Source organism: Nyctereutes procyonoides, unplaced genomic scaffold (genome assembly GCF_905146905.1).
Source record: "Nyctereutes procyonoides isolate TBG_1078 unplaced genomic scaffold, NYPRO_anot_genome, whole genome shotgun sequence".
NCBI lineage: Eukaryota > Metazoa > Chordata > Mammalia > Carnivora > Canidae > Nyctereutes > Nyctereutes procyonoides.
Genome location: NW_026575135.1, coordinates 53,479,699 through 53,503,541, shown reverse-complemented (window position 1 = coordinate 53,503,541; position 23,843 = coordinate 53,479,699). Strand labels below are relative to the sequence as shown.

The following is a 23,843-nucleotide window of genomic DNA, read 5'->3' as shown; positions in this document are numbered from 1 at the left end:
TGCTCACTTCAAGAGTAGGATGGGGCATCTGGGTAGTTCAGTTGGTTAAGTGTCTGACTCTTGGTTTCAACTCGGGTCCTGATCTCATGGGTCATTGAGATCGAGCCCTGTGTCTGGGTGTTGAGGTAGAGCCCTGTGTCAGGCTCCTTGCTAAGGGAGAGTCTGCTTGGATATTCTCTTCCTTTGCCCCCTACCCCATGCTCTCTCTCAAATAAATAAGTAAATCTTTAAAAAAAAAAAAAAAAGGAGTAGCATAGAGGCTAGCAACAAACTGAATCAGAGCCGTTTATTTTTGTTTTATTGGAACATAGCCTAATCTGATATAAATATTAATTTATCAAATTCTTAAGCATTTCATAAATAAATATTAAGTTAACAGACATTTTATAGAACGCTGTGTTAAATAAGATTAAAATACATATTTATTTTGCCTGCAGCAAACTGGAGGAAAATACTTCAGTGATGTGATACCTGAAATATATCTCAAATATATTTCATCTGTGCGAAGTGATAAAGTAGTAGGATGCCTGAAATATTTACTTTGTCTCTGAAGCTTAGTTATACTGGCCATTAAGTCCCTACTGTTGGTTGGCCCTCATTCTCATTGCCAAAAAACCATTCTTCTCCAAAATCTTCCACTTATTGTAATAAGCCGGTTTGGTCTCAACTTTCCGGTGTCCACTCGGTGTTTATTACACCAAGAAATACTTGCAGGTAGTCTAGGAACTTTGTCACTCTCCATCTTTCTCCTGCACACCTTTTCTGTGAAAAGAACAGAGGAGATATTGTAGGAAACTGTCAATTCTTGTAAAAAAGAAAAAAAACAGGCAAAGCCAGACAAATATACTTAAGTTTTTGCCAAATGTCTTTAACTTACTTTTTGGCGCTCTATCCGTTCTTTTATTAAAGACAAGTTTTGGAATAGTTTATCCACAGCCTCCCCGTGTGCAGTTTGGTTCCTCAATGTGTCTATACCCTGAAAAACTTCTTCAATGCACAGTTGGTGCTAAATGAGGAAGATTTTAAAAAATATAATTCATCAAAACAAGGCATAAAAATTTGGTCCAAAAAGTTAGACTTTGTTTTTTGGGGTTTACACAAGTTCCATTCTCCCAAGAGGTTTTTACTTGTGTCTTTTCCACGTGGAAAACCACCTTATACTAAGCTATAATTACCATAAGTAAATGATGTTTATATAATTACTGAGAAGTGTTACAAATGATATAAATGAAATGATTAATGAAAAATAAATGCTTACGAGGTATAATACAACTGCCTTACTGATTTACCTCACCTCATAATTTCCTCGTATAGTTCTAGCTGGTAATTTTATTCTATTTAGACTAATGATATCACATTTTTAACATTTTAATATGACCATGACATACTCCAGATGTATATGATTCCATTAGAGTTAAAAATCATTTAAATATGTGGAAGTGACTATTAATAGAGGACTTCACTGTATATTTTCATGTCTACTGACCATAATTCTAAAAATATAACCCTAAGTTGCTAGTACTTTCAGAAAAACGTTGAAGTGAGGAAAGCCAGTGACAGAGGTGAATGGAGCCTAGGAAGTATCTCTGACACAATATGGAATTCTTTTGGAAAGACTGCCTGACACGAGGCTCTTTGAGATGGAGAGCTGACAACATCAAAAAAGGGCCTGATCCACTTGCTTAATGGATTCTACTTAATATTGTACAGCCATTCCTAACACCATTCCTAATATTCATATGCACATAATTTACATCTGCACACATAAAAACAAAATAGATAAATTTAAATAATCCCAATGTTAACTGATACTTTATAGCTTAAAATATGAAACTGATTCATGTAATCATTTTATCAAATCATAATTTAACTTACATTTTTATTTTCAGGAGTAGGAATCATCAGGTTCTGAAAAAGAAAGGAAACAACATTCATTTTTAATGTATTGTAAGGTTCATAACTTTTAATATAATTCTTCTGAGTAACATGGTTACCCATTATATATTACTAGCACTCATTACTTCATTATTGATAACAGATCTTTAAAAACTAGCCACCACCACCAATTACCCATGCATTTTAAAGACTGTAGGAATCAAAAAGAAAATTACCCCATCGCCTATCAGCCGAGTTCGATGAGTGGAGAGCAGTGTCAAGGTCTCTGCCACCAGTCTATTCATGGGATTTTCTACAGCAAAGGCAGAAACATAGGCAGCCCCAAGAGCTAGCAAACTCAAATTCAGAAGCATTCTCATAGCTCTGAAATGTTCAGTGTTTGCCTTGGGCAAAGAAAGTGCATAGTACAAGATTGCATCCTCAACCAATTTATTCTCTATCTTTGAGGAAATGAATAATTTCTAACAATCAGATAGAGAATGCCCAATAATGGCATATCGTAATATGAAATGTTTCCAATGCCTTGTATCTTAAAAAATAATTTTGCCTTTATCTTTTAATAATAATAAAAATCCCTATTTTCCCCCCTTTAAAAACATTTTCTATTACAAAGAAAATCTTTGGGTTGATACATCATTACCTCACATTTGCATTTCTTAAAATCAGAAGACTGAATTTCCTCTTAAAAGATGTGTGTAAAAAGGAGAAGTATGATGCATTAAATTTTATACCAGAATGTATAAATATTGGGAATATCTTTTTTTCAGGTTGACTAACTTCTATCACTGTTGTTGCTAGACTGATCTTTCTTAAGAGGAATGTAAAAATACAGGTGGAGAGACGGTGATTAGAGATCATCAAAACTTAGCAGGGCCAAGTTCACCAGAGACTAGGTTAGGACCCTTCCTGTTGCCAGTGACCCCCAAATCTAATCCAGACTGTTTGAAGTCAAACAGGGAATTGTTAGATCATACAACCAAATGGTCCAGGAGAGAGGCTCCTTGGTGATTCTTCCTTGGCTCCCTTGTCAGGCAGCTCTCCCACTGTGGTCCCAAGATGATGTCAGATCTCCTGGATCTGTATGTATCCTGTTTCTGAGCAGCAGGAGAAGGCAAATTGTGCTATTCTGATTGCTCAATCAAAAGTCCTGGAATTCGGGGATCCCTAGGTGGCTCAGCGGTTTAGCGCCTGCCTTTGGCCCAGGGCACGATCCTGGAGTCCCGGGATCGAGTCCCACGTCTGGCTCCCGGCATGGAGCCTGCTTCTCCCTCCTCCTGTCTCTCTCTCTCTCTCTCTCTCATAAATAAGTAAATAAATAAATCTTAAAAAAAAGTCCTGGAATTCCCCTTCCTTATGACAAAGGACCACATGTTCACCCTTGAACATGTTGCCAGGGGTGTGGGATATATGGATTGGTTCTCCCTGTAGCTGGAAATAGGCTTTACCCCACTCAAGTTGCTAGCTGACTGTGCAAATCAATGGAATACACAGGTGTAATACAACAAGGCGGTAAGGCTACAGTGAACTGCAGCATATGTGACCTGTCTAAAGGTGGCAGATGCTATTCAGCTTCCACTGATTGTTTCCATGTAACACCCTTGGACTTCTGTAGCTGAATCATCCCATTTTTTAAAGAAGTCAGAAACCCCGGTTATTATATATAACCTATTGATTTTTAAATGCTGGCAATTCATATTTTTAAAAACTATATAGTGTACCGTTGTGCAGCCTCTGATTTACAGTACAAGGTCAAGTTGGAGGGCTAGTTACCGAAAAATGTCTTCTATTCAAAATAATATTTCTCCTAAAATATTTTGTTATGGTAAAATACACATAAAATTTAACTTCTTAATCACTTTAAGTGTATAGTTCAGTAGTGTTAAGTACACTTACAATGTTGTACAATCCATCTCCAGAACTCCTTTCATCTTGCAAAATTGAAACTCTACATCTGTTTAATGGATGTTGCCAGCCCCTGGCAACCATGCTTCTACTTTGTGTCTCTATAAATGTGACTCGTCTAGGCAACATATAAATGGAATCATATGGCATTTGTCTTTTGGTGACTGACTTATTTCACTTGATATCTTCAAGATTCATCCACACTGTAGCATTTGACAATTTCCTTCCTTTTTAGGGCAGAGCAATACTCCACTGTATGAATATACCACATTTTGTTTATTCATTTACCTGTCAATGGACATTTGGGTTGCTTCCATCTTTTGTCTATTGTGAACAATGCTACCATGAACATGGATGTCCAAAATTATGTTGCTTGTCATAATTTTTGAACTTTTGCTCTGTGAAACTGATCTCCCAAACCTGACTTTAAACTCTCTTATAGCAAAGACTATAAAATAATATTTGAAAGAACTTTATTAATGTAAAACTGCATACAAAAGTTAATTATTTTAATCTACTGTGCAGGAGGGAACTCCAAGTAATTTTTGTTGATATTCCACTCTCACAAAAGGTGTGCATCATCCTCCTGAAGTAAGGAATACATTTTAAAGAATACAAAATGGGAAAGAGATTGTAAGAAGAGGAACTTTGCAGTGGAGAAATCTGGCAAACCTCAGCCAGGTGACCAACATCAACATCAATAGTGATAAGTCACATTAGTAGCAGCTAGTCTTAATATAATGTGATGAGAATGGCATTTTATCTCTGTGGTATTCCCCGCCAACCCGATAGCCTCTATCTAACCATGAGAAAAACATTATACATATCCAAATACCCCAGAGGGACAGAATTGCCAGGCAACACTCCTTAAAACCGTCAAGGTCATCAAAAAGAAGCAATGTCTGAGAAACTGTCACAACCCAGAGGAGTCCAAGCATGGTGACTAAATGTAATGTAGTATCCTGGGTGAAATCCAGGAACAGGAAAAGGATGGTAGATAAAACTAAGGAGATTCCAAAAAACAGTGGAGCCTAGTAATGTGCCAATTGTTGGTTCCACAGTTGTGACAAATGTAATATATAGCAATATAAACTATAGAGAAAATTGGGTGCAGGGTACACAGGAACTCTCTATAACATTGTTGCGACTTCTGCAACTCTAAAACTATTTGAAATAAAAGCTTATTAAACCAAACATTGCAAGTTGAAAGAAGTTATTGATTGTTTTTACTATTATTATTAAAAAGACTGCATTCTGTAGATGTCATGCACTTCGGGACCTTTTATTTTTTTTTAAGACTTTATTTATTCATGAGAGAGAGAGAGAGAGAGGCAGAGACACAGGCCGAAGGACAGGCGCTAAACCCCTGAGCCACCCAAGCATCCCACATCAGGACCTTTTTACTAGACTGAGCTCCTTGAGTAGAAAGATTTTATTTAATTGACCTTTTTGTCTTCAAGGACCGGCCTATTATTGTAGGCATTCAATGTTTGCTGAAAAAAATAACTGAATGAATATGCAGTCATGTTGTGTTAGCTGAACAAATTAATATGAATACTGTGGAAACTCAAGGAGTCTACTCCCTGAGGCTGGGAGCATGAAGTAATTTTAAAAAAATCTTTGGCACACTCCTGGAAAAAAAGATAAAGCAAAACTTTAAGGCTCAGCTGTAGAGACCAAGTCAGTGTGAACTACCTGGCATTTTTTTAAAACCCACATTATTTTAGGAGAATAGAAAATTAGCAATCAGTACTTGGAATTTTTAAGAATTACTAGTAATTATGCAAAAGGATTTTGAATAGTGTTGAAAAGTTGTATTCATGGGTAACATCCAAACTTTTGCCCAAAAACCTTTATCTCTATTAGTGGCTTCCAAATTGGCAACATGTTTTTAAAAAACTGATAACTGTGGTTTTTTACTAACTGTGTAGTCATTTAAGGTCAAATGACTTTTCTATGAACTGATTCTAATCAATCGACTGGGCATGATGCCACAAATTTTTTGTGGTGACTAAAGGTAAAATGATAGCATCTCTCTTTTTTTGACCCTATTTTAACCTCCATGCTTTCAATATCTTTAAAATAATTCTTTTTATTGAATAAATAACATTACGGGAAGAGAAACACAGAACTTCCTCCCCTCGGCATGGCAACTGAGTTTTTTTTATGACTTCTTCCAATCTTTATTAATGCATGGATAACTTCATAGACTTGTAATCAATGAGTATGTGCAGCTTGTGTTTATCTTTTTTGCTTAATACCTCTTTTTCATGTATCTACTTATTATTTTCTTTTCTTTAAATTTTTATTTATTTATGATAGTCACACACACACACAGAGAGAGAGAGAGGCAGAGACATAGGCAGAGGGAGAAGCAGGCTCCATGCACCGGGAGCCCGACGTGGGATTTGATCCCGGGTTTCCAGGATCGTGCCCTGGGCCAAAGGCAGGCGCTAAACCGCTGCGCCACCCAGGGATCCCTACTTATTATTTTCAAGGTTATCTGCTATTAGATGAAATTGTATCTATTGTTTACTTCACTGATTGGATTGTTTCTAGTCTTTCACAACTATAAATAATGCTACTAGAAAGCTCTTTGCATAAATTTAAAAAATATTTCCTTATGCTAAGAAACTTGTGTGAACATTTTTACAGCTCTTGTTACATTTTACCAGATCAATATGGTAAATATTAAAATGGACATAAATATTAAAATTTTAATATTAAAATAGACATAAAAATATTAAAATATTTAATATGAAAATATTAAATGGACATAAAATAAATCCCTTGCATTTTTAGTGTTTTACAACTTACAAAGCACTTGCACAAATATAACTGTTTAATCATGGTTATCAGCACTGTGGGATAGATTTCTTTCCTTGAAGGTTGTTTAGCACTAGGGTTAAACAGTTTTGCTGATGTGATAAGTGAAATGACCTCCCATGAAAGGTGTGATGCAAGAAGCCGTGGTTATCAAAGAGACTGACAAATATGTGGTAAACCTAAATAAATTAATGCTGGTCAAAAAATAACTTAGGGGATTTCAAGACAATGAGGAACAAAAATACTAAACAATGATAATGTGGAAGACACAATGATCAAAGTTGGTATACATTACTGTTGTTGTACTGTTTAAAAGTTTCCTAAAGGTATTAACTTTAGATTTCAAAATAGGCATATGAAAAATTTAAGAAGAACCACTAAAAGAACAGGAATAGAATGTACAACTTCCAAATCAGTAGAATACAACAAGGGCATAAAAAAAGTTTAGTCAATCCAGAAACCAGGAAAGGAGAAAAAGAAGCAAAGAAAAGCACCGAAAGAGATATGAGAAATACATCCAAATTTATCATGAATCATGGTAATTGAAAAGATTAAACTCACCTATTAAAAGGTAGACACTATGAAATTATACCCAAAGTCATCTGTCAGCTATTTTCAAGAGATATACTTCATGCAAAATGACATTAGAAGATGGAAAATCAAGGGATGGAAAGATATACTAGATAAACACTAATCAAAAGAAAGCTAATGTATCAACATAAATACCAGAAAAAGAATGTGCCAGAAAGTACTACAAAGAAAAAGAGATTCACTAGTAAGTATAAAATAGTAACTCATAGAAGTTTTTTTTATTTCATTAATTATGATATAAGAAAAATAAAACATTTTCCAGTAATAGTTTACTGAGAAATAGGAATTGGATTGGTTTGCTCTTTCAGTTTTTTTTATTTTAGCGATTAATCATTTTTATCGAAATTCATTTCTACCCCTTTCCTTTAGTTTGTTCTCTTAGTCTTATAGTTTCCTATAAAACTATTAACAAAGTTGAATTTTTTGTAATAGAATCTGGCTACTTTATCTTGTAAACTTTTTTCTTCAGCTTGCTGTTTTCTCCTTAAGTATTTTAAAGTAAATTACAGAAAAGCATGATGCTCCATTATCAACACTTCATATATATCTTAAAAAAGAATCATTTTCTTACACAGCAAGATAATGTCACATCAAATATAATGAAATTAACAATGATAATTTTCTAGCATGTAATTTCTGGACTGCATTCAAATTTCCCTATGTATCCCTCAAATTCCCTTCACATTTCTATGCACAAACAAGAATCCACCCCAGGACCATGTGTTGCATTTTTTTTTTAAGTCTTTTAGGGGCAGCTCAGGTCATGATCTCAGGGGTGTGAGTTTGAGCCCCACATTGGACTCTGTGCTCAGTGCAGAGTCCGCTTAGTACTCTCTCTCACTCTCCCTCGGCTGCTCCTCTCTGTCCCTTTCTCTCTAAAATAAGTATTTTTTAAATAAATATTTTCTAAAAACTCTTAAAATCTGCAGCAGTCCTTCTTTTAATGACACTGACCTGAGAACCTGGACCAGAGTCTTATAACACACCCTTCCTTCCAGATTTGTCTTTTCTGTCCTTGTGGAGTTAGTAACCTAATCCTAATGCCTGAGGCTAACTGTAAAAGTGTGAGTAGATCAGGTTCAAGTTGGGTAGCCTGGGTGGCTCAGCGATTTAGCGCCACCTTTTGCCCAGGGTGTGATTCTGGAGACCTGGAATCGAGTCTCGGGTCGGGCTCCCTGCATGGAGCCTGCTTCTCCCTCTGCCTCTCATGAATAAATAAAGTATTTTTTAAAAAAGATTAGATTCAAGTTAATTTTTTAAAACCAAACTGCAAAGGAGATATTTGGTACTTCATGCTAAGATCACAGAAGCATATAGTCAAGGGTATTGTCATAGGTTGTATGGCAACACGTGGTAGCTACACTTTCGGTGAGCCTAGCATACTGTATAAATTTGTTGAATCAATATATTGTACACGTGAAACTAATGTGCATGGTGAGTCAGCTACATTTGAAAAAAAAATCACAGCAGGAGACATATAAAAAGACTGGTTGTCTCAATCATTGCTAATTTCTTTTTTTTTTTAAAGATTTTATTTATATATTCATAGAGACAGAGAGAGAGGCAGAGACACAGGCAGAGGGAGAAGCAGGCATCATACAGAGGGCCTGATGTGGGACTCGATCCAGGGTCTCCAGGATTACGCCCTGGGCTGCAGGTGGTGCTAAACCACTGCGCCACTGGGGCTGCCCTCATTGCTAATTTCTTATGTTGAGTCATAAAATTCCTTTTTTTTTAAAAAAGATTTTATTTATTCATGAGAGACACAGAGAGAGGCAGAGACATAGGCAGAGGGAGAAGAAGGCTCCCCGTAGGGAGTCCAAGGTGGTGCTTGATCCCAGATCCCAGGATCACACCCTGAGCCAAAAGCAGACGCTCAGGCATCACAAAAATTCTCATTTAAAAGTGTGGGTTGGGGGCAGCCCAGGTGGATCAGCGGTTTAGCGCCGCCTTCAGCCCGGGTGTGATCCTGGAGTCCTGGAATCGAGTCCCACATCGGGCTCCCTGCGTGGAGCCTGCTTCTCCCTCTGCCTGTGTCTCTGTCTCTCTCTCTCTCTGTGTCTCTCATGAATAAATAAAATCTTAAAAAAAATTTTTTTTAAGTGTGGGTCCGGACACCTGGGCGGCTCAGTGGTTGAGCGTCTGCCTTGGCTCAGGGTGTGATGCTGGAGTCTTGGGATCAAGTCCCACATCCAGCTCCCTTCATGGAGCCTGCTTCTCCCCCTGCCTGTGTCTCTGCCTCTCTGTGTGCGTCTCTCATGAATAAATACAATCTTAAAAAAAAATGTGGGTAAGGGGCACCTGGGTGGCTGAGTGGTTGAGCATCTGGCTTTGGCTCAAGTCGTGGTCCTGGGGTCCTGAGATCCTGGGATTGAGTCCAGCATCAGGCTCCCTACAGGGAGCTTGCCTCTCCTTCTGCCTATGTCTCTGCCTCTCTGTGTCTCTTATGAATAAATAAAATCTTTTTTTATATAAAAGTGTGTATAATTACATTTTTGGGTTCTACTCTTATTGCTGCCAGAAAAATATAGATCTTCATCCACCTGAAACTTAGAGTGGTAATTTGTAGATACAGATTTGCTTTTTTCTTCCTATTGATATCCAAGTATCTAAGCAATGCAAATGGTGGGCAGAAAAAAAATGGCCTTGCTGATTATACAACTATTTACATTTGTCAAAAGTCATGGAACTGTACTCTGTAAAAGGGAGACATTTACTGTATGTAAATAATATTTAAATAAATAAATAAATTTTAAAATGGGCTCTTATCTTTTCTCATTTTTAAAATTAATTTAGCTTGTTACATAAAGCACTACTGTATAATTTCAATCTGCTGTGTTCCATTAGTTACTTAAAATACATGATTTTTGATGCTTTCCTGTTTCTTTCTTGGTACATCAAGAGAGTACTCATTGGCTTTCCTCACTTGCATCCTTTGACTTGAATTTACTAGTTTATGTATTAAGTCCTGCAAATGACTGTGATTTTAAGTGGAGAGCATTTTCTACATTTTTCTGGATCAATAATTGAAAGTTTTTGCTTTGATTTTTATGTCTTCCACTACTGTTTTGTAATAGCTGTATTTTTTCTATAGGTTCTTGCATGTGATAGCCGTCTGTAAATTGGGTTCCAAAAAGCAATATTCAGTCATTTTTTTGTTCCCCTTATTTTACTTAAAATTTTTTACTATATAAAATGGTGGACATATGTAATACATACAACTTGTTGACTTCCGAGGTAAATATACACCAGTGAAACCATCACTACAGTCAATGCCATTGGTTTACCCATTACTTGAAAAATTTCCTCCCACTTTCCTTATTTTTAATTTTTTTGTGATAAGAACACTTATCACCGGGACGCCTGGGTGGCTCAATGGTTGAGCCTCTGCCTTTGGCTCAGGACCTGATCCTGCCGTCCCAGCATGGAGTACTGCATGGGGCTCCTGGCAGGGGGCCTGCTTCTCCCTCTGCCTGTGTCTCTGTCTCTCTCTCTCTGTCTCTCATGAATAAACAAATAAAATCTTAAAAAAAAAAAGACCAAAAGTTTGAGAACTGCTGTTGTAGATCAAAAGCCAAATGCTGTTATAAAACTATAAAATATTTGCAAATACGTTGTGAAGGAAATCCATTCCTCTAAGTACCACTATAAGAAGAGACACCTTTAAGAGACTGAGTTATGCAAGATGAATTATGAAACATCGTGTGCCATAATGCCTGTAGTTAACCATACTATAGTGTATAACAATACTATATCATATACTTAAAAATTTGCTAAGAGGGTAGATCTTGCGATTTTTTTTTTTTGAATTATTCATTCATGAGAAACACACACAGAGAGGCAGAGACACCAGCAGAGGGAGAAGCAGGCTCCATGCAGGGAGCCTGATGCGGGGCTCGATCTCAGCACCCGGATTCCGACCTGAGCCAAAGGCAGACGCTCAACCGCTGAGCCACTCAGGCGTCCCTCAAACCTTTGGTCTTAAACTCCTACACTCTTAAAAATTATTAAGGATCCCAAAGAGGTTTGATGTGAGTTATAACTGTCAATATTTACTCAATTGAAAATTAAAATTGAGATTCTTTTTTTAAGCACAAGAAATACACAAGCACGCATCCTATTAGCCATCAGTGCGATGGCGTCACCATACGTCAGATGCGTACATTAGCGAAACAAACCGAACAGGTTCAGAAGGTAGTTTTGACATTAGCCGACACCGCACTCCCTTCCATTCCAGGGGTTCCAGAACCGTACTCTGATAACCGCCGTTTGTCACAAAGGTTCGCCGTCCTCACAGTTAGCGCTCATTAAGGCTGCCCGGCAGCGTTGAGCACCGCGCGGCCACCGGCACACCCTCCGGGCCCGAACCGTTCCCGCGTTCCCCCGTTCCCGGAAGCCAGAGTTGCGCGCGCACCGCGAGCCTCGGACTTCCCGGCGTGCCCCGGGCCTGCAGCGTAAGTGCACGCCTGTCGTGGCGTCGCACGTGACCCGCGGGCCGGCCGCGGCGGGAATCCGTGAGTGCTCCCTTGTGCGGGGTCCCGGGGTCTGTGTTTTGCGTCTACGCGGGCACCCCGGCCCGGCCCGGCCCGGCCCGGCCCCCGCCCCCTCTCTCGCCCGTCAGGCGGGAAGGAAGCCGGTGTGGGAGGAAGCGTTCCAGCCGGAGCCTTCGCTCCTCCCTGGAGCCTCCCAGTTCGGAGACTCGCAAGTCCCCACGGCCCGGCTCGTCCTGCTCCGGCTTCACCCCTAAGTCTCGGTGGGCCGCGCCTCTAGGTCCCGAGGTCCCCCCGTGTTGAGAAAAGAACCATTTGCAAACATGTCCCGGATCGAAAAGATGAGCATTTTGGGCGTGCGGAGTTTTGGAATAGAGGACAAAGATAAGCAAATTATCACTTTTTTCAGCCCCCTCACAATTTTGGTTGGACCCAACGGGGCGGGGAAGACGGTAAGTTCTCCGTAGCCGCCTTCAGTTTACCGTCCGCCACACCTTGCGAAATCTAGAGGGTAAAATGTCTGGGGAGCCCAACAGTAGTAAGGATGAAAGGCGAGGCGTCCCTATGGCTCAGCTCTTGGGGCCCCAGGAAGTGTGTGGGCCTGCGGGTGGCGCCCCGGGCCCTGGGCGTGGCCCGGTGTGGACCGCGGGCCTCGGCGCCCCTGGGAGGGGACCAGTCCCAGCCTCGTGAGGGTGTCCGGGCTTGTTGGGAGGACAAGGTTTACAGCGAGTTTTCATTCTTGCACGAAGTTGTGGTCTGCATTGATTTTTTTTTTTTAAATACACTTTCCTTGCTCTCAAAACATAGCATTCATTTCCTGGCAGTTGTCCCATTATAGGAATTTCTTAAGAAGTTATAAAAGACGATGGGCATAAGAACTTCGTAGACGATTTTCTGAGTATGCCGACTGTGTAAGCATAATAAATGGGGAAATGAATGACTTAAAGTGAAACTGATCCTGTGGGGCCTACTTATATTGGATAACTGTTGTTAGGATGCTCTTACCCAGTCAGAATAGGAAATTGCAGCACAGCTTACTGATTTTGGCTTTTTGAGGACCAGGGAATATTTAGAAATTTGAGTTGGACCCCGGAGTGGCATGCAGGTACTAGAAAAGTATAGCCAAGAGGCTGTCTGCTCTTTAAGGGTGGCTTGAGAAAAAGCAGGGCATTGTCTGTATAACAGAGAAGACTAAACGTAGCAAAAAACATACAGAAAGAGGTTTCCAGTTGCGCATTGAATGCCAGTCTTTTATCTACTTTTGCTTGTGTGGAAAAGTTACTTATTGTGTACATAGGATTGTATTAAGTGCATAGTGTTTATAAATACTAGCTATCCAAATACATATAATCTATTTCACCTTTTGTTAGGCTCTGTGATTGGGCAAGGGTGACCCAGAAGCATAGCACTTGTTTTCTCATAAAATGGAGTTAAAAGAGTTTTCTACAACCTAAGACTAATGTGAAAATTAAGTGGTTAATGTATGTAAAGGTGGGTGGTGAGTAAAATACAAGGCACATAGTAAGGCCTGTGTAACTATTAGCCATTTTTTAAAATTTTACTTTAAAAAATTTTGACTTTATTGGAGTGTGATTGATATATAAAATTTTAAGATATTAAAGGAAATATTAGGGTGGCTTAATATGCCATACACACTGGCATATGTATGGAAATACATAGGATCCCTCCTCTCCAGTTAACACATCTATTACCTCTTTTTCTTCTCTTTCTTTTTTTGGAAGAATATTTACATTTTTTTACCATCAGCAAATTTCATTTATATAATATGGTGTTATCAACTATGGTAACCATATTTTATATTAGCTATTGTTATTAGTTTTAAGGATTTTAATTGGAAATAGAAGATTTTAACAGTAACTTTTTATTTTAGTATACCTTTTTAATTAGCTTTTCAATGCAGTTATTCTTTAACACCTAATCATATCTATATTACAAGTTTCATAATATCAAATTTTTTCTGACATATCTCTTATAGTCTGTGGTTAATGTTTTTATAACGAATTAACATTTTATGATAAACTTCTCTGATTCTCAAAGCTAATATAAATTTCTGTTTTTTTAGACCATCATTGAATGTCTAAAATATGTTTGTACTGGCGATTTTCCTCCTGGAACCAAAGGAAATACATTTGTTCATGATCCCAAGGTAATGGTGCTAGTGAACTTCAGTATTTTTATGGTTATAAAATGATAAGACTTATTGTAGAAAACCTGGCAAAAAGTATAAAGAGATATGAAAGTCCACACAGTCTTAGGACCCAGTGACAACCACTGTTAACATTTTCATGTATTTTATTCTGTACATACAGTCTTACATAGCTAAAGTCATACCCTAATTTTGTATTCTGATATTCTTTCCCCACTTAACATTATCATAAGGTCCCATGTCATTAAAGAATAAAATTCTTAACCTAAGTATTTGGCATATTGGTGCTGCTTTTATTCTTTATACTTTTTGTATGTCTGAAATATTTTCTACCTAAAATATGTAGCCTATTATGAACATTTTTTTTTAAAGATTTTATGTATTTATTCATGAGAGACAGAGGCAGAGACACAGGCAGAGGGAGAATCAGGCTCTCTGCAGGGAGCCTGATGCGGGACCCTATCTCAGGAACCTGGGATCATGAGCTGAGCCGAAGGCAGATGCTCAACCACTGAGCCACCCAGGCACCCCATATTATGAACATATTAAATAGTTGCATAATTTTCTTACATTTAGATTGCTTTTGGTTTTCCATTAAAATGTGCCATAATTTAAAATCTTTGTGTACGAATCTTTGAATTATAGTGTTTATACCATTACTAAGCGTAAAGGACATAGAATTTTCTATAGCACGTATTTTGGCTTATAGGTTTCTCTTGTTTTATATGTATGTTGGGTTCATTTGCCTCCCTCTGTTACCTGCCAGTCCCCCTTAATAGTTCATTGTATATTTCTCCCAGACCTTTTTTTGATATTTATAAAAACACATTTGTGGATATAAATACACTGAAACATAAATATTTCAAAACACCAGTAGCACTTTATACTACTGTGTGAGTCAAATTTTTAGTAACATACTGTGCATTTATTAAGATATATACATGCTTTTATTTCATTGGTCTTAATAACATTAATTACTAATCCACTGAGTTTATATTCTATAGTTTATTCAGTTGACCCTCTGTTGATGTTCATTTAAGGTGTTGCCACTTTAATGTGACTAAAGGTAACTGTAATTATTAAAGTATTTATAATCTTTTCTCTGAGATAGTAAAATCACTTAGTACACTTGAATGAGCCCTCTCTGCAGTGACTATTTCGCACCTCTCTCCTTAAATCTGCAATTTCTCCTCAGTCAACGATCTTGCCTTGTAATTTATTGAAAAATTGGGAGGAATCAGATAAAAAGTACCTCATTTTCCACATTTTCCAATCTTCAGATCTTCCAAAATACCCTTCACCTGTATTGGTACTATGTTTTCTCTTGCATTAAGGGTAAATTGTTTACTGTTTTTTTTTTAAGATTTATTTATTTATTTATTTATTCATTCATTCATTCATTCATTCATTCATTCATGATAGACATAGAGAGAGAGGCAGAGACACAGGAGGAGGGAGAAGCAGGCTCCATGCCGGGAGCCCGACGCGGGACTCGATCCTGGGACTCCAGGATCGCGCCCTGGGCCAAAGGCAGGCGCTAAACTGCTGAGCCACCCAGGGATCCCCTGTTTACTGTTTTATCTAAAAGTCAACCGATTCTTGGAGGCTGGATCCAATCAATCCCTTTTGACAATGGAAGCATTTTTCTTTTTAGTTATTGTTCTTGCATCTGCATTAGCATTTTCTCTCTCTCTCTTTTTTTTAAAAGATTTTATTTATTTATTCATGAGAGACAGACAGACAGAGAGAGAGAGAGAAAGGCAGAGACACAGGCAGAGGGAGAAGCAGGCTCCACTCAGGGAGCTCAATGTGAGACTCGATCCTGGGTCTCCAGGATCACACCCCGGGCCAAAGGCAGGCGCTAAACCACTGAGCAACCCAGAGATCCCCAACATTTTCTCTCTCTTTATAGGATCATGCATATGACCATGCTCTGGTAGCTAAAATCTACAAACAAAAAACTCTCTCTTTACTCCAGATCATCCTCTGGCTACTACTTCTATTCAAATTTATAGCTCAGTTCACTAGAGTTGTATGTATTCATCATCTTCACTTTATTGCTTCCCATTTTGTCTCCAGCCTGCTCTGGTCAGATTTTCTTCTTTTTTCCTCTCACTAAAATTGCTGTTACAAGGCTGCTGACAAAAAACAAAAAACAAAACAAAACAAAAAAAAAAAACAAGGCTGCTGACAGTCTTCATATTGCCAGATCAAGTTGTCATTTTGTAATTCTCAGTAACTTCTCAGAAGATTTGATACAGCTTTTTATTCCCTTTTTAACATTGCTCTTGGCTTCCATGGTGCCATTATCTTATACCTTCTTTTTCACTAACCATATTTTAGTCTCCTTTGCTAAGGCTATTTTGTCTTACTCTTCATGGGTGATCTCATTCATTCTCATGGCTTTAAGTACTGGTTATGTGCAGATTATTCCTGATTTGTATATTTAGCTCAAACTTCTTTCCTAAACTCTAGATATATATATCCAACTGTTTTGATATTTAATGGGTATCTCTTTAACATGTTCATAACAGAACTCATGGTTCCCTGTTCCCCTATTCCTTTCCATGTCTAGTCCTGCCTCCATCCTCTCCCAATTTAATAAATGATATCACCATCCATACATTTGCTCATGCCAAAACCTGTGTGTCATGCTTTGATTGATTCCTTCATCTCTCTCTGTTGCCAGTTCAGAAGCAGTTCTTGGCTAGCCTTCTCAAATATGTCCATAGATACTTAACCTGGCAAGGAACATACCATGATCATAAGGTGGTTCTCCTAGGGTAAGGCTCATCGATTGGACTAAATATGTCTAGAATTTGCCCCTTTATTCCATCTTCAATGCTCCTTTCCCAGTCCAAGTTACCCTCCTCTTTCCTTTGAGTTACTCTAATAGTCTTCAAATTTGTTTTTCTGCCATCATTCTTGAAGTTCTCTTTTTCCACACAGCAGCCAGAGTTACCTTTTAAATATTCGTTGATTCTAGATGGAATGAGTCCTTCACAATCTGTAGGAGTTAACATTCCAGTTCCTGAAGTAGGCGCATGCTTGATGTGTTCAAGGAATCACAAGGAGGAACAAAATGGCGAGGGGAACCACTGGTAGAAAACTAAATCAGATAGAAAGGACTAGGTTCTGCAAGCCTTAGGGTTCTGTTCTCATTTAAATAGGAATCTTTTGGTAGAAATGACACAGGATAAGGGTATGGTGTGTGTTTTAAAGCAGTCTGGCAGCTGAGAGAAGACTGTAGGTGGTAAGGAGGGGAAGCCTAGTAAAGGAGATTTTGTGATGATCCAGGTGAGATACATCCAGGTGAGATACCTTTTGATTAAGGTGGTAATGGTAGAAATGTTGAAAAATGCTTAATTTGCATTTTAAAAATAGTACCGATAGCTGAGTTAATGATCTGGATAATTCCAACCTTTTTGACTTGAAAAACTGGGTAAAGTAGTGTTGACATTTATCATAATGAGGAAACTCTGGAAAAGGAAATTTGGGTGGCTCTGGTTTAAATGTGTAAATTTGGGATGTGTGTTAGATATCTAAAATGTCCAGTAGGCAAATAGAAGTAGGTCCAGGGGAGAGTTTCAAGCTAGAGAAAGAAAACTAGGAATCATTGATGGATACAGTTAGTTACATGTAGTTAGTTTGAAAGCCTGATGGGATCAGGTAAGGAGTGAATACAGAGAAGAGATGGAAGATCTTAACCTAAAGCACATTATTAGCATGTAGAAATAGGGACAAGGAAGAGGCACCAGCAAAAGAGGCTAAAAGAATAAGTGTTAAAGTGGGGAAAACTGGGAGAGTGAGGTCTTGAAAGACAAAAAGATGAAGTGTTAACAAAAAGGGAGACATCAGCTGGGTCAATTATGTTGATAGCCCAAGCCAGGAAGGTTGGGCTCTTTGGAGGCCATTGATCATCTTGACAAAACCAGAGGAGATAAGAAAGCAAAACACGGAATTGTTTTATGAGTTTGCTTTGAGTAGAAAGAAGGAATTAGTTGAAAGGTTTGCAGGATCAAGGAGAGTTTTGTTGGCAATTTTTCTTGTTTTGTTGTGTCTTGTTATTTTTGTTCTTCTGGATGTTTCTAAGTTGATTGATGCTCTAGCATCTCTGACAATTTCAGTCTATCACCCATTCCTCCTTCCAAATGCTTGCTTCTTTTTAGAGCTATTTTTCTTAGCTGTCTGCTCATGTCTTCCGTCTGGTTCTTCTGGCCTTGGTTGTCTAGCTTTCCTTACTGCCTGCTTATCAACTACTATGATTTCCCAGTTTTGAGCTTCCACCCACACTATTTTGTTCATCGGTGCTTCTCCCTTGAGTCACTGACACTCGCTGTTATGGAAGGAATCAGTTTCCTTACCCGAATTGCCCAAATCCCCTCAATTTCCTAACCTGCTATGTTTTTATCATTTCAGTTCCTCTTACATATTCAGCTTCTCTTGTCTTTTCTTTTCCTTTCTTTAATTTCCCCCCCATACCTCATACTGTTTATCATGTCTAAAACACCTGAGTTTTTCAGCTACTTCTCACCAATCTTTCTTAACTGTCTTCAGTTATTTGTCTCTTCTTAGGAACTTTGATTTCCATATTGCTCCATTTGCCTACCTTCCCCCCTTCTCTTCTACTTCTTTCAAACTTTTGACTACCTCAGTCCTTCCCATTCATTCTCTACCTTGTTTGCATCTCAATTGACCTGAACCCTCAGAAGCTCAACTCTCTGTTGTCTCATCAGCTTTGTTTTGATGGTTGATACTGTAAATTAACCACATGCTTATTTCTGCAGCGGTTTCTTTATCACATGTTGCTCCCATATTTGTGTTTTTAAGCACTATAGAATTTAAGCCATGGATAAATATGGGATAAAGTCTATAAATGGGATAGACCATTTGTAGACTGGTAGAAATGACCCTGGATAGAGGGAAGAAAATGGATGCAGAAGAAGGGATAATTGCAGAGTTAATTTCTTGAGTAGACAAGGATAGGATCCATTGCTTGACTGAAGGAGTTAATAGGAGTATACATTGTTTATCCATTGTAAGAGGATGGCAGACAGAGCATATAATTATATTTGGTGGTGAGAGAATAAATCAGTTGTCTTTGGATTGTTTCTATATTTTCAGTGGAAAAAATAAATGAAATCATTGAGTGTGGGAGAAGGGGTTTATAGAGGCTTGGAAAAAGTATAAGGTACTTTTTAGCTCAGAGGTAAGGTGAGGGGAGTGTTACAGGGTTGCATGATGGTGTCATTGGGTCACTTGAGGTTTGTGGGTGAAAGTTTGTAAGAAGACCAGTCATCATGGTTGTTTCTTTTGTCTAGTTCAGTGGCACAGTGGTAAGCCCTGAGCAAGTTGGAAAGTTGGATTTCATCAAGCACTGAGTAAATTGGAAAGTAGAATTTAATCCATTGCCTGGTAAATACAGTGAAGACAGTGAGAAGCAAGGAATTGACTATATTCTTAATATATTTACTTATTTGATCAATCTCCGTGTTTGTAATGAATCTCTCATCACTATCAGTAGGGCTCCCAACACTCCATTCCGGACTGATGCTACCCTGTGTGAAGTCCCTCCTCACTTTGCTTAGGCTCTAACTCCTCAGGCTGGCCCCCTCACATGCTTGGTTGCCCATCCTGCTGTGATTTCCCATGCAAGACCACCTCCTCATTCCCCTCAAGTGGACATCTTACCCTGCTCAGTCTCTGATCATCTCTCGTAGGGATGCCCTCTCTAATCTGGGATTTGAATTACCCCAGCAAACTTTCCCTCTCATGGATTCCCTCCTTAACATTGTCAGGCTCTGAATTTCCACATTAGGTCTTCCTTGTGAGCTGGCTCCTCCCTACTCATGGATGCCCTTGTCACCCTGTTTGAACTCTGATGCCCTTGGACTGTTGAAACCCTTAGGCAGGCTGTCTCCCCCTGTGGACACCCTTTTCAGCCTACACAGTTATCCTGCTCTAGGCTGAGTTGCCATGTCCCCGCACCTTCAACCAGCATGAACACATACTTTCCTCTACCCCATTTAATGATTTTCCAACTAGAAAGACAAGGGGTTAAAATATTTTATTGTTTTATTCTTTTGGACAGAAATTGTTCTAAAGTGTAGTATTTATTTTTTTGCCTTAAAAAAAAAATCTAAATTGCTCCTTTTGAAGAGACTCTACCTCAGTATGCTTGCCAACAATACTGTGATTAAAATGTTACAAGATACCTTTTGCTTCAGTTCTACTTAATAATTTGATACTTGCCAGATAGCTAAGTCCTAGAAAGGTAGGTGCCATGGAGAATGAATGTTTATTTGGCCTGCTGGTAGGGCATGTTGTAAACTAATTAACTCATTTTCTAGTACATAGATGCATAATTCCTTTAACTACTGTGGATTGAGACCTTAGCAACTACTTTCCTTGAGCTAAATGATAGCATCAAGCCCCATGTCTTTCAAAGCTGAATATCAACATCTGGCCATTTCCTCACTGAGATATTTATATCCTAAGAGGCAGCTCTTTTTTCTCCTTTTTTTTTTTTTAAGTTTTATGTTTAGGTATATTTGACATACAGTGTTATATTAGTTTCAGATGAACAACAGTGATTTCAACAGTTCTATACATTGCACAGTGCTCACCACTATAACTCTAGTTAACATCTGTCTTCGTACTAAAATGTTATTGCAGTATTATTGACCTCATTCTCTATGGTGTATTTTTCATCTCTGTGACTTACTTATAAATGGACATTTGTACCTCTTAATCCTCTTGATCTATTTCACCCATTCCCCTACCTGCCTCCCATCTGGCAACTACCAGTTCCCAATATTTATGTCTGTTTCTGATTTTTTATTTGTTTTGTTTTTTAGATTCCAAGTGAAATCATACAATAATTGTCTTTCTCTGACTTATTTCACATGTAATATTCTCTAGATCCATCCGTGTTATTGCAGATGGCGAGATCTCATTCTTTTTTTATGGTAGAGTAATATTCCATTATATGTATATATCATATCTTTATCCATTTGTCTATAGATGCACACTTTGGTTGCTTTCATCTCTTGGCTCTTGTAAATAATGTTGCAATAAACAAGGCTAGCATTATTGTCTTTTCAAATTATGTTTTCATTTTTGGGGGATAAATACCCCTTAGTGAAATTACTAGATCATACAGTATTTTTTTTTTTAAGATTTTATTTATTTACTCATGAGAGACGCACAGAGAGAGAGAGGCAGAAACAGGCAGAGGGAGAGGCAGGCTCCATGCAGGAAACCTGATGTGGGACTCGATCCCGGGACTCCAGAGTCACCCCCTAAGCCAAAGGCAGACGCTCAACTGCTGCCACGCAGGCATCCCTAGTATTCCTATTGTTTTGTATTTAAGGAACCTCCATACCATTTTCCACAATGATTGCACCAGTTTACATTTCTACCAACAGTACACAAGGGTTCGTTTTTCTCCATATCCTCACCAACACATCATTTCTTGTCTTTTTGATACTAGCTTTCTGACTGGAGTGAAGTGATACCTCCTTGTGATTTTGATTTGCATTTCCCTAATGATGAATAATGCCAAGCATTTTTTCATGTGTCTTTTGGCCATCTGTATGTCTTTGGGGAAAATATCTCTCTTTAGTTCCTCTGCCTATTTTTAATCCAATTATTTGGGTTTTTTGGTGTTGAGTTGTATGAGTTCTTGATATATTTTGAATACTAACTTCTTATCAGATAAATCATTTGAAAGTATTTTCTCCCATTCAGTAGCTTGCTTTTTTGTTTTTGTTTTTTTTTTTTTTGATGGTTTACTTGCCTTTACAGAAGTTTTATATTTTGATATAATCCCATTAATTTATTTTGGTTTTTCTTTCCCTTGCCTGAGGAGATATATTCATAAATATATTACTAGGGCTGATGTCCACTATGTTTTCTTTTAGGAGTTTTATGGCTTCATGTCTCACCTTTAGGTCTTTAGTGTTTTTTGAGTTTACTTTTGAATATGGTAAAAGAAGGTGGTCCAGTGTCATAGCAAATGAAATGGTCCAGTTTTCCCAGCACCATTTATTGATGAAACTGTCTTTTCCATATTGTATATTCTTGTCTCCTTTGTTGTAGATTAATTGACCATATAAACATGGGTTTATTTCTGGGTTCTTTATTCTGTTGATCTGTGTGTCTTTTTATGCCAGTACCATCCTGTTTGATTACTGCAGCTTTTTATTTTTATTTATTTATTTATTTATTTATTTATTTATTTATTTATTTATTTATTTATTTTTACTGAAGCTTTTTAGTATTTCTTGAAATTTTGGATTGTGATCCCTCCAGCTTTGTTCTTTCCAAGATTGCTTTTGCTTTTCAGGGTCTTCTGTGTGTGGTTCTATACAAATTTTAGGATTACTTGTTCTGTGAAAAATATTGGTATTTTGATGGGAATTGCATTGAATCTTTAGATTGTTTTGGATAGTATGGGCATTTTAACATTATTCCAATCCATGAACATGGCATATTTTCTCATTTGTTTGTATCATCTTCAATTTCTTTCATCATTGTCTTACAGTTTTAAGAGTATAGATCTTTCACCTTGGTTAAATTTATTCCTGGGTATTCTTTTTGGTGTGATTGTAAAAGGGATTGTTTTCCTAATTTTTCTTTCCACTATTTTGTTATTAATGTATAGAAATGTAGTGGATTTCTGTATATTAATTTTGAATCCTGCAACTTCTGGGCAGCCAGTCCTCAACTTTCCCTCCTTAACTCCGTCCTTAATGCTAAAGCTCTTATCAGGCTATCTTCCTGTTTCTCCTGGATTACTCCCTACCCCATGTCTTGCCTCCACCCAATTTGTTTATCCTGAAGGCAGAGTAATTTGTCTAAGATGCATATCTACTACAAGTGTTTCCCCTGGATTAAACCTCTCAGTGACTTTCTGTTGCCTTAAGTACAAAGCCCTTAACAAATGTTTCAGACGGCTCTTAATTACTGGAGCCGTTTTCTGTCTTTATTCCTCCTTCCCCTACTTCTACACCATACTTTTCTGAAATTACTTAAACTATTCAGTTACTCAGATCTTTTCATCTAACTCCTGCCCATCTGTCAGTTCAAAACATTCACTTCCTTTAGAAAATCTTCCCAGAACTCTCCCAGGTAGATTAGGAGAGTTCCCTACTTTGTGTTCCCAGAGCATTCTGTTTGTCTCTTAAGATGATGTTTAACACACCTTTTTCTACTCTTCTCTTTAACCTGTTTTCCATACTTCAAAGGAAAAAATGTCCTTCATTTTAAACCAAAACAGCACACAGAAACTACAAGTGCTTAATAAATTTGAGCCTAGTCACTTTTTGAATGATTTGATGAATTAATATCAAAGTTAGACTTAGGCCAAAAACTTATTAAAAGGCCAACAAAAGGTAGTCTGTGATTCAAACAAAAAAGCAAGATTCAGGACTTGTGTTTGGTTACAGTATTATGCCTTTTCTTCCAAGATAAACAACTGTAAAACTGGAACACAAAACTGAAGCAACAGTTTTTAGGTATTGGACAACAGATGCTGCAGGGCCGTGATCTTCAGAAAAGAAAAATATATGATGTGACTGTACATTCACTCTAGCTTTCTACATGTGGGATTAGAACCCCAAAGAGAGGGGATCCCTGGGTGGCGCAGCGGTTTGGCGCCTGCCTTTGGCCCAGGGCGCGATCCTGGAGACCTGGGATCGAATCCCACGTCGGGCTCCCGGTGCATGGAGCCTCCTCCTCCCTCTGCCTATGTCTCTGCCTCTCTCTCTCTCTCTGTGACTATCATAAATAAATAAAAATTAAAAAAAAAAAAAAAGAACTTCAGAACCCCAAAGAGAAAAACTAGGTAGATGAAACAAAGGTAGAAGTGTGGGTTTGCTGAGGTGGCTGTAAACTGTGGGAAAGATATAGGAGTAGGGTTGCTTTACAGAAATGGGTACCATAAATCTGTGTAAGGGACTGTTGAATCT

The 23,843-nt window shown here is 38.1% G+C and overlaps 2 protein-coding genes across 4 annotated transcripts in view; one reads left to right on the top strand and one right to left on the bottom strand.

The window, feature by feature from the left end:
* The window catches only part of RAD50 (RAD50 double strand break repair protein), a 228,764-nt gene that overhangs the window by 126,223 nt on the left and 78,698 nt on the right, over positions 1-23,843 (top strand). For 2 of the 3 annotated variants that reach the window (XM_055302058.1, XM_055302059.1), the window contains one exon: positions 13,789-13,872. Coding sequence is in view for 1 of the 3 variants with exons in the window: in XM_055302057.1 (XP_055158032.1) it covers positions 12,029-12,157; positions 13,789-13,872 (213 nt within the window). In the remaining 2 variants the exon portion in view is untranslated. Of the gene's footprint in view, positions 1-11,701; positions 12,158-13,788; positions 13,873-23,843 lie in introns of those variants that run through there. The other variant, XM_055302057.1, reaches the window with a different exon arrangement.
* Positions 442-2,255, bottom strand: IL5 (interleukin 5). The gene is made up of 4 exons (XM_055302062.1): positions 2,112-2,255; positions 1,876-1,908; positions 878-1,006; positions 442-762 (listed from the first exon to the last, which is right to left on the bottom strand). The coding sequence occupies exons 1-4, from the start codon at positions 2,253-2,255 to the stop codon at positions 664-666; spliced, it is 405 nt and encodes a 134-aa protein (XP_055158037.1). The 3' UTR covers positions 442-663.

Excerpts from the sequence above, each read along its gene's own strand:
- IL5 (XM_055302062.1), bottom strand. The coding sequence starts at position 2,255 with ATGAGAATGCTTCTGAATTTGAGTTTGCTAGCTCTTGGGGCTGCCTAT. Across the intron at positions 1,007-1,875 it reads CTACTCCTGAAAATAAAAAT|CACCAACTGTGCATTGAAGA; the intron begins GTAAGTTAAATT and ends TTCCTCATTTAG. Across the intron at positions 763-877 it reads AACGGATAGAGCGCCAAAAA|AAAAGGTGTGCAGGAGAAAG; the intron begins GTAAGTTAAAGA and ends TTCTTTTCACAG.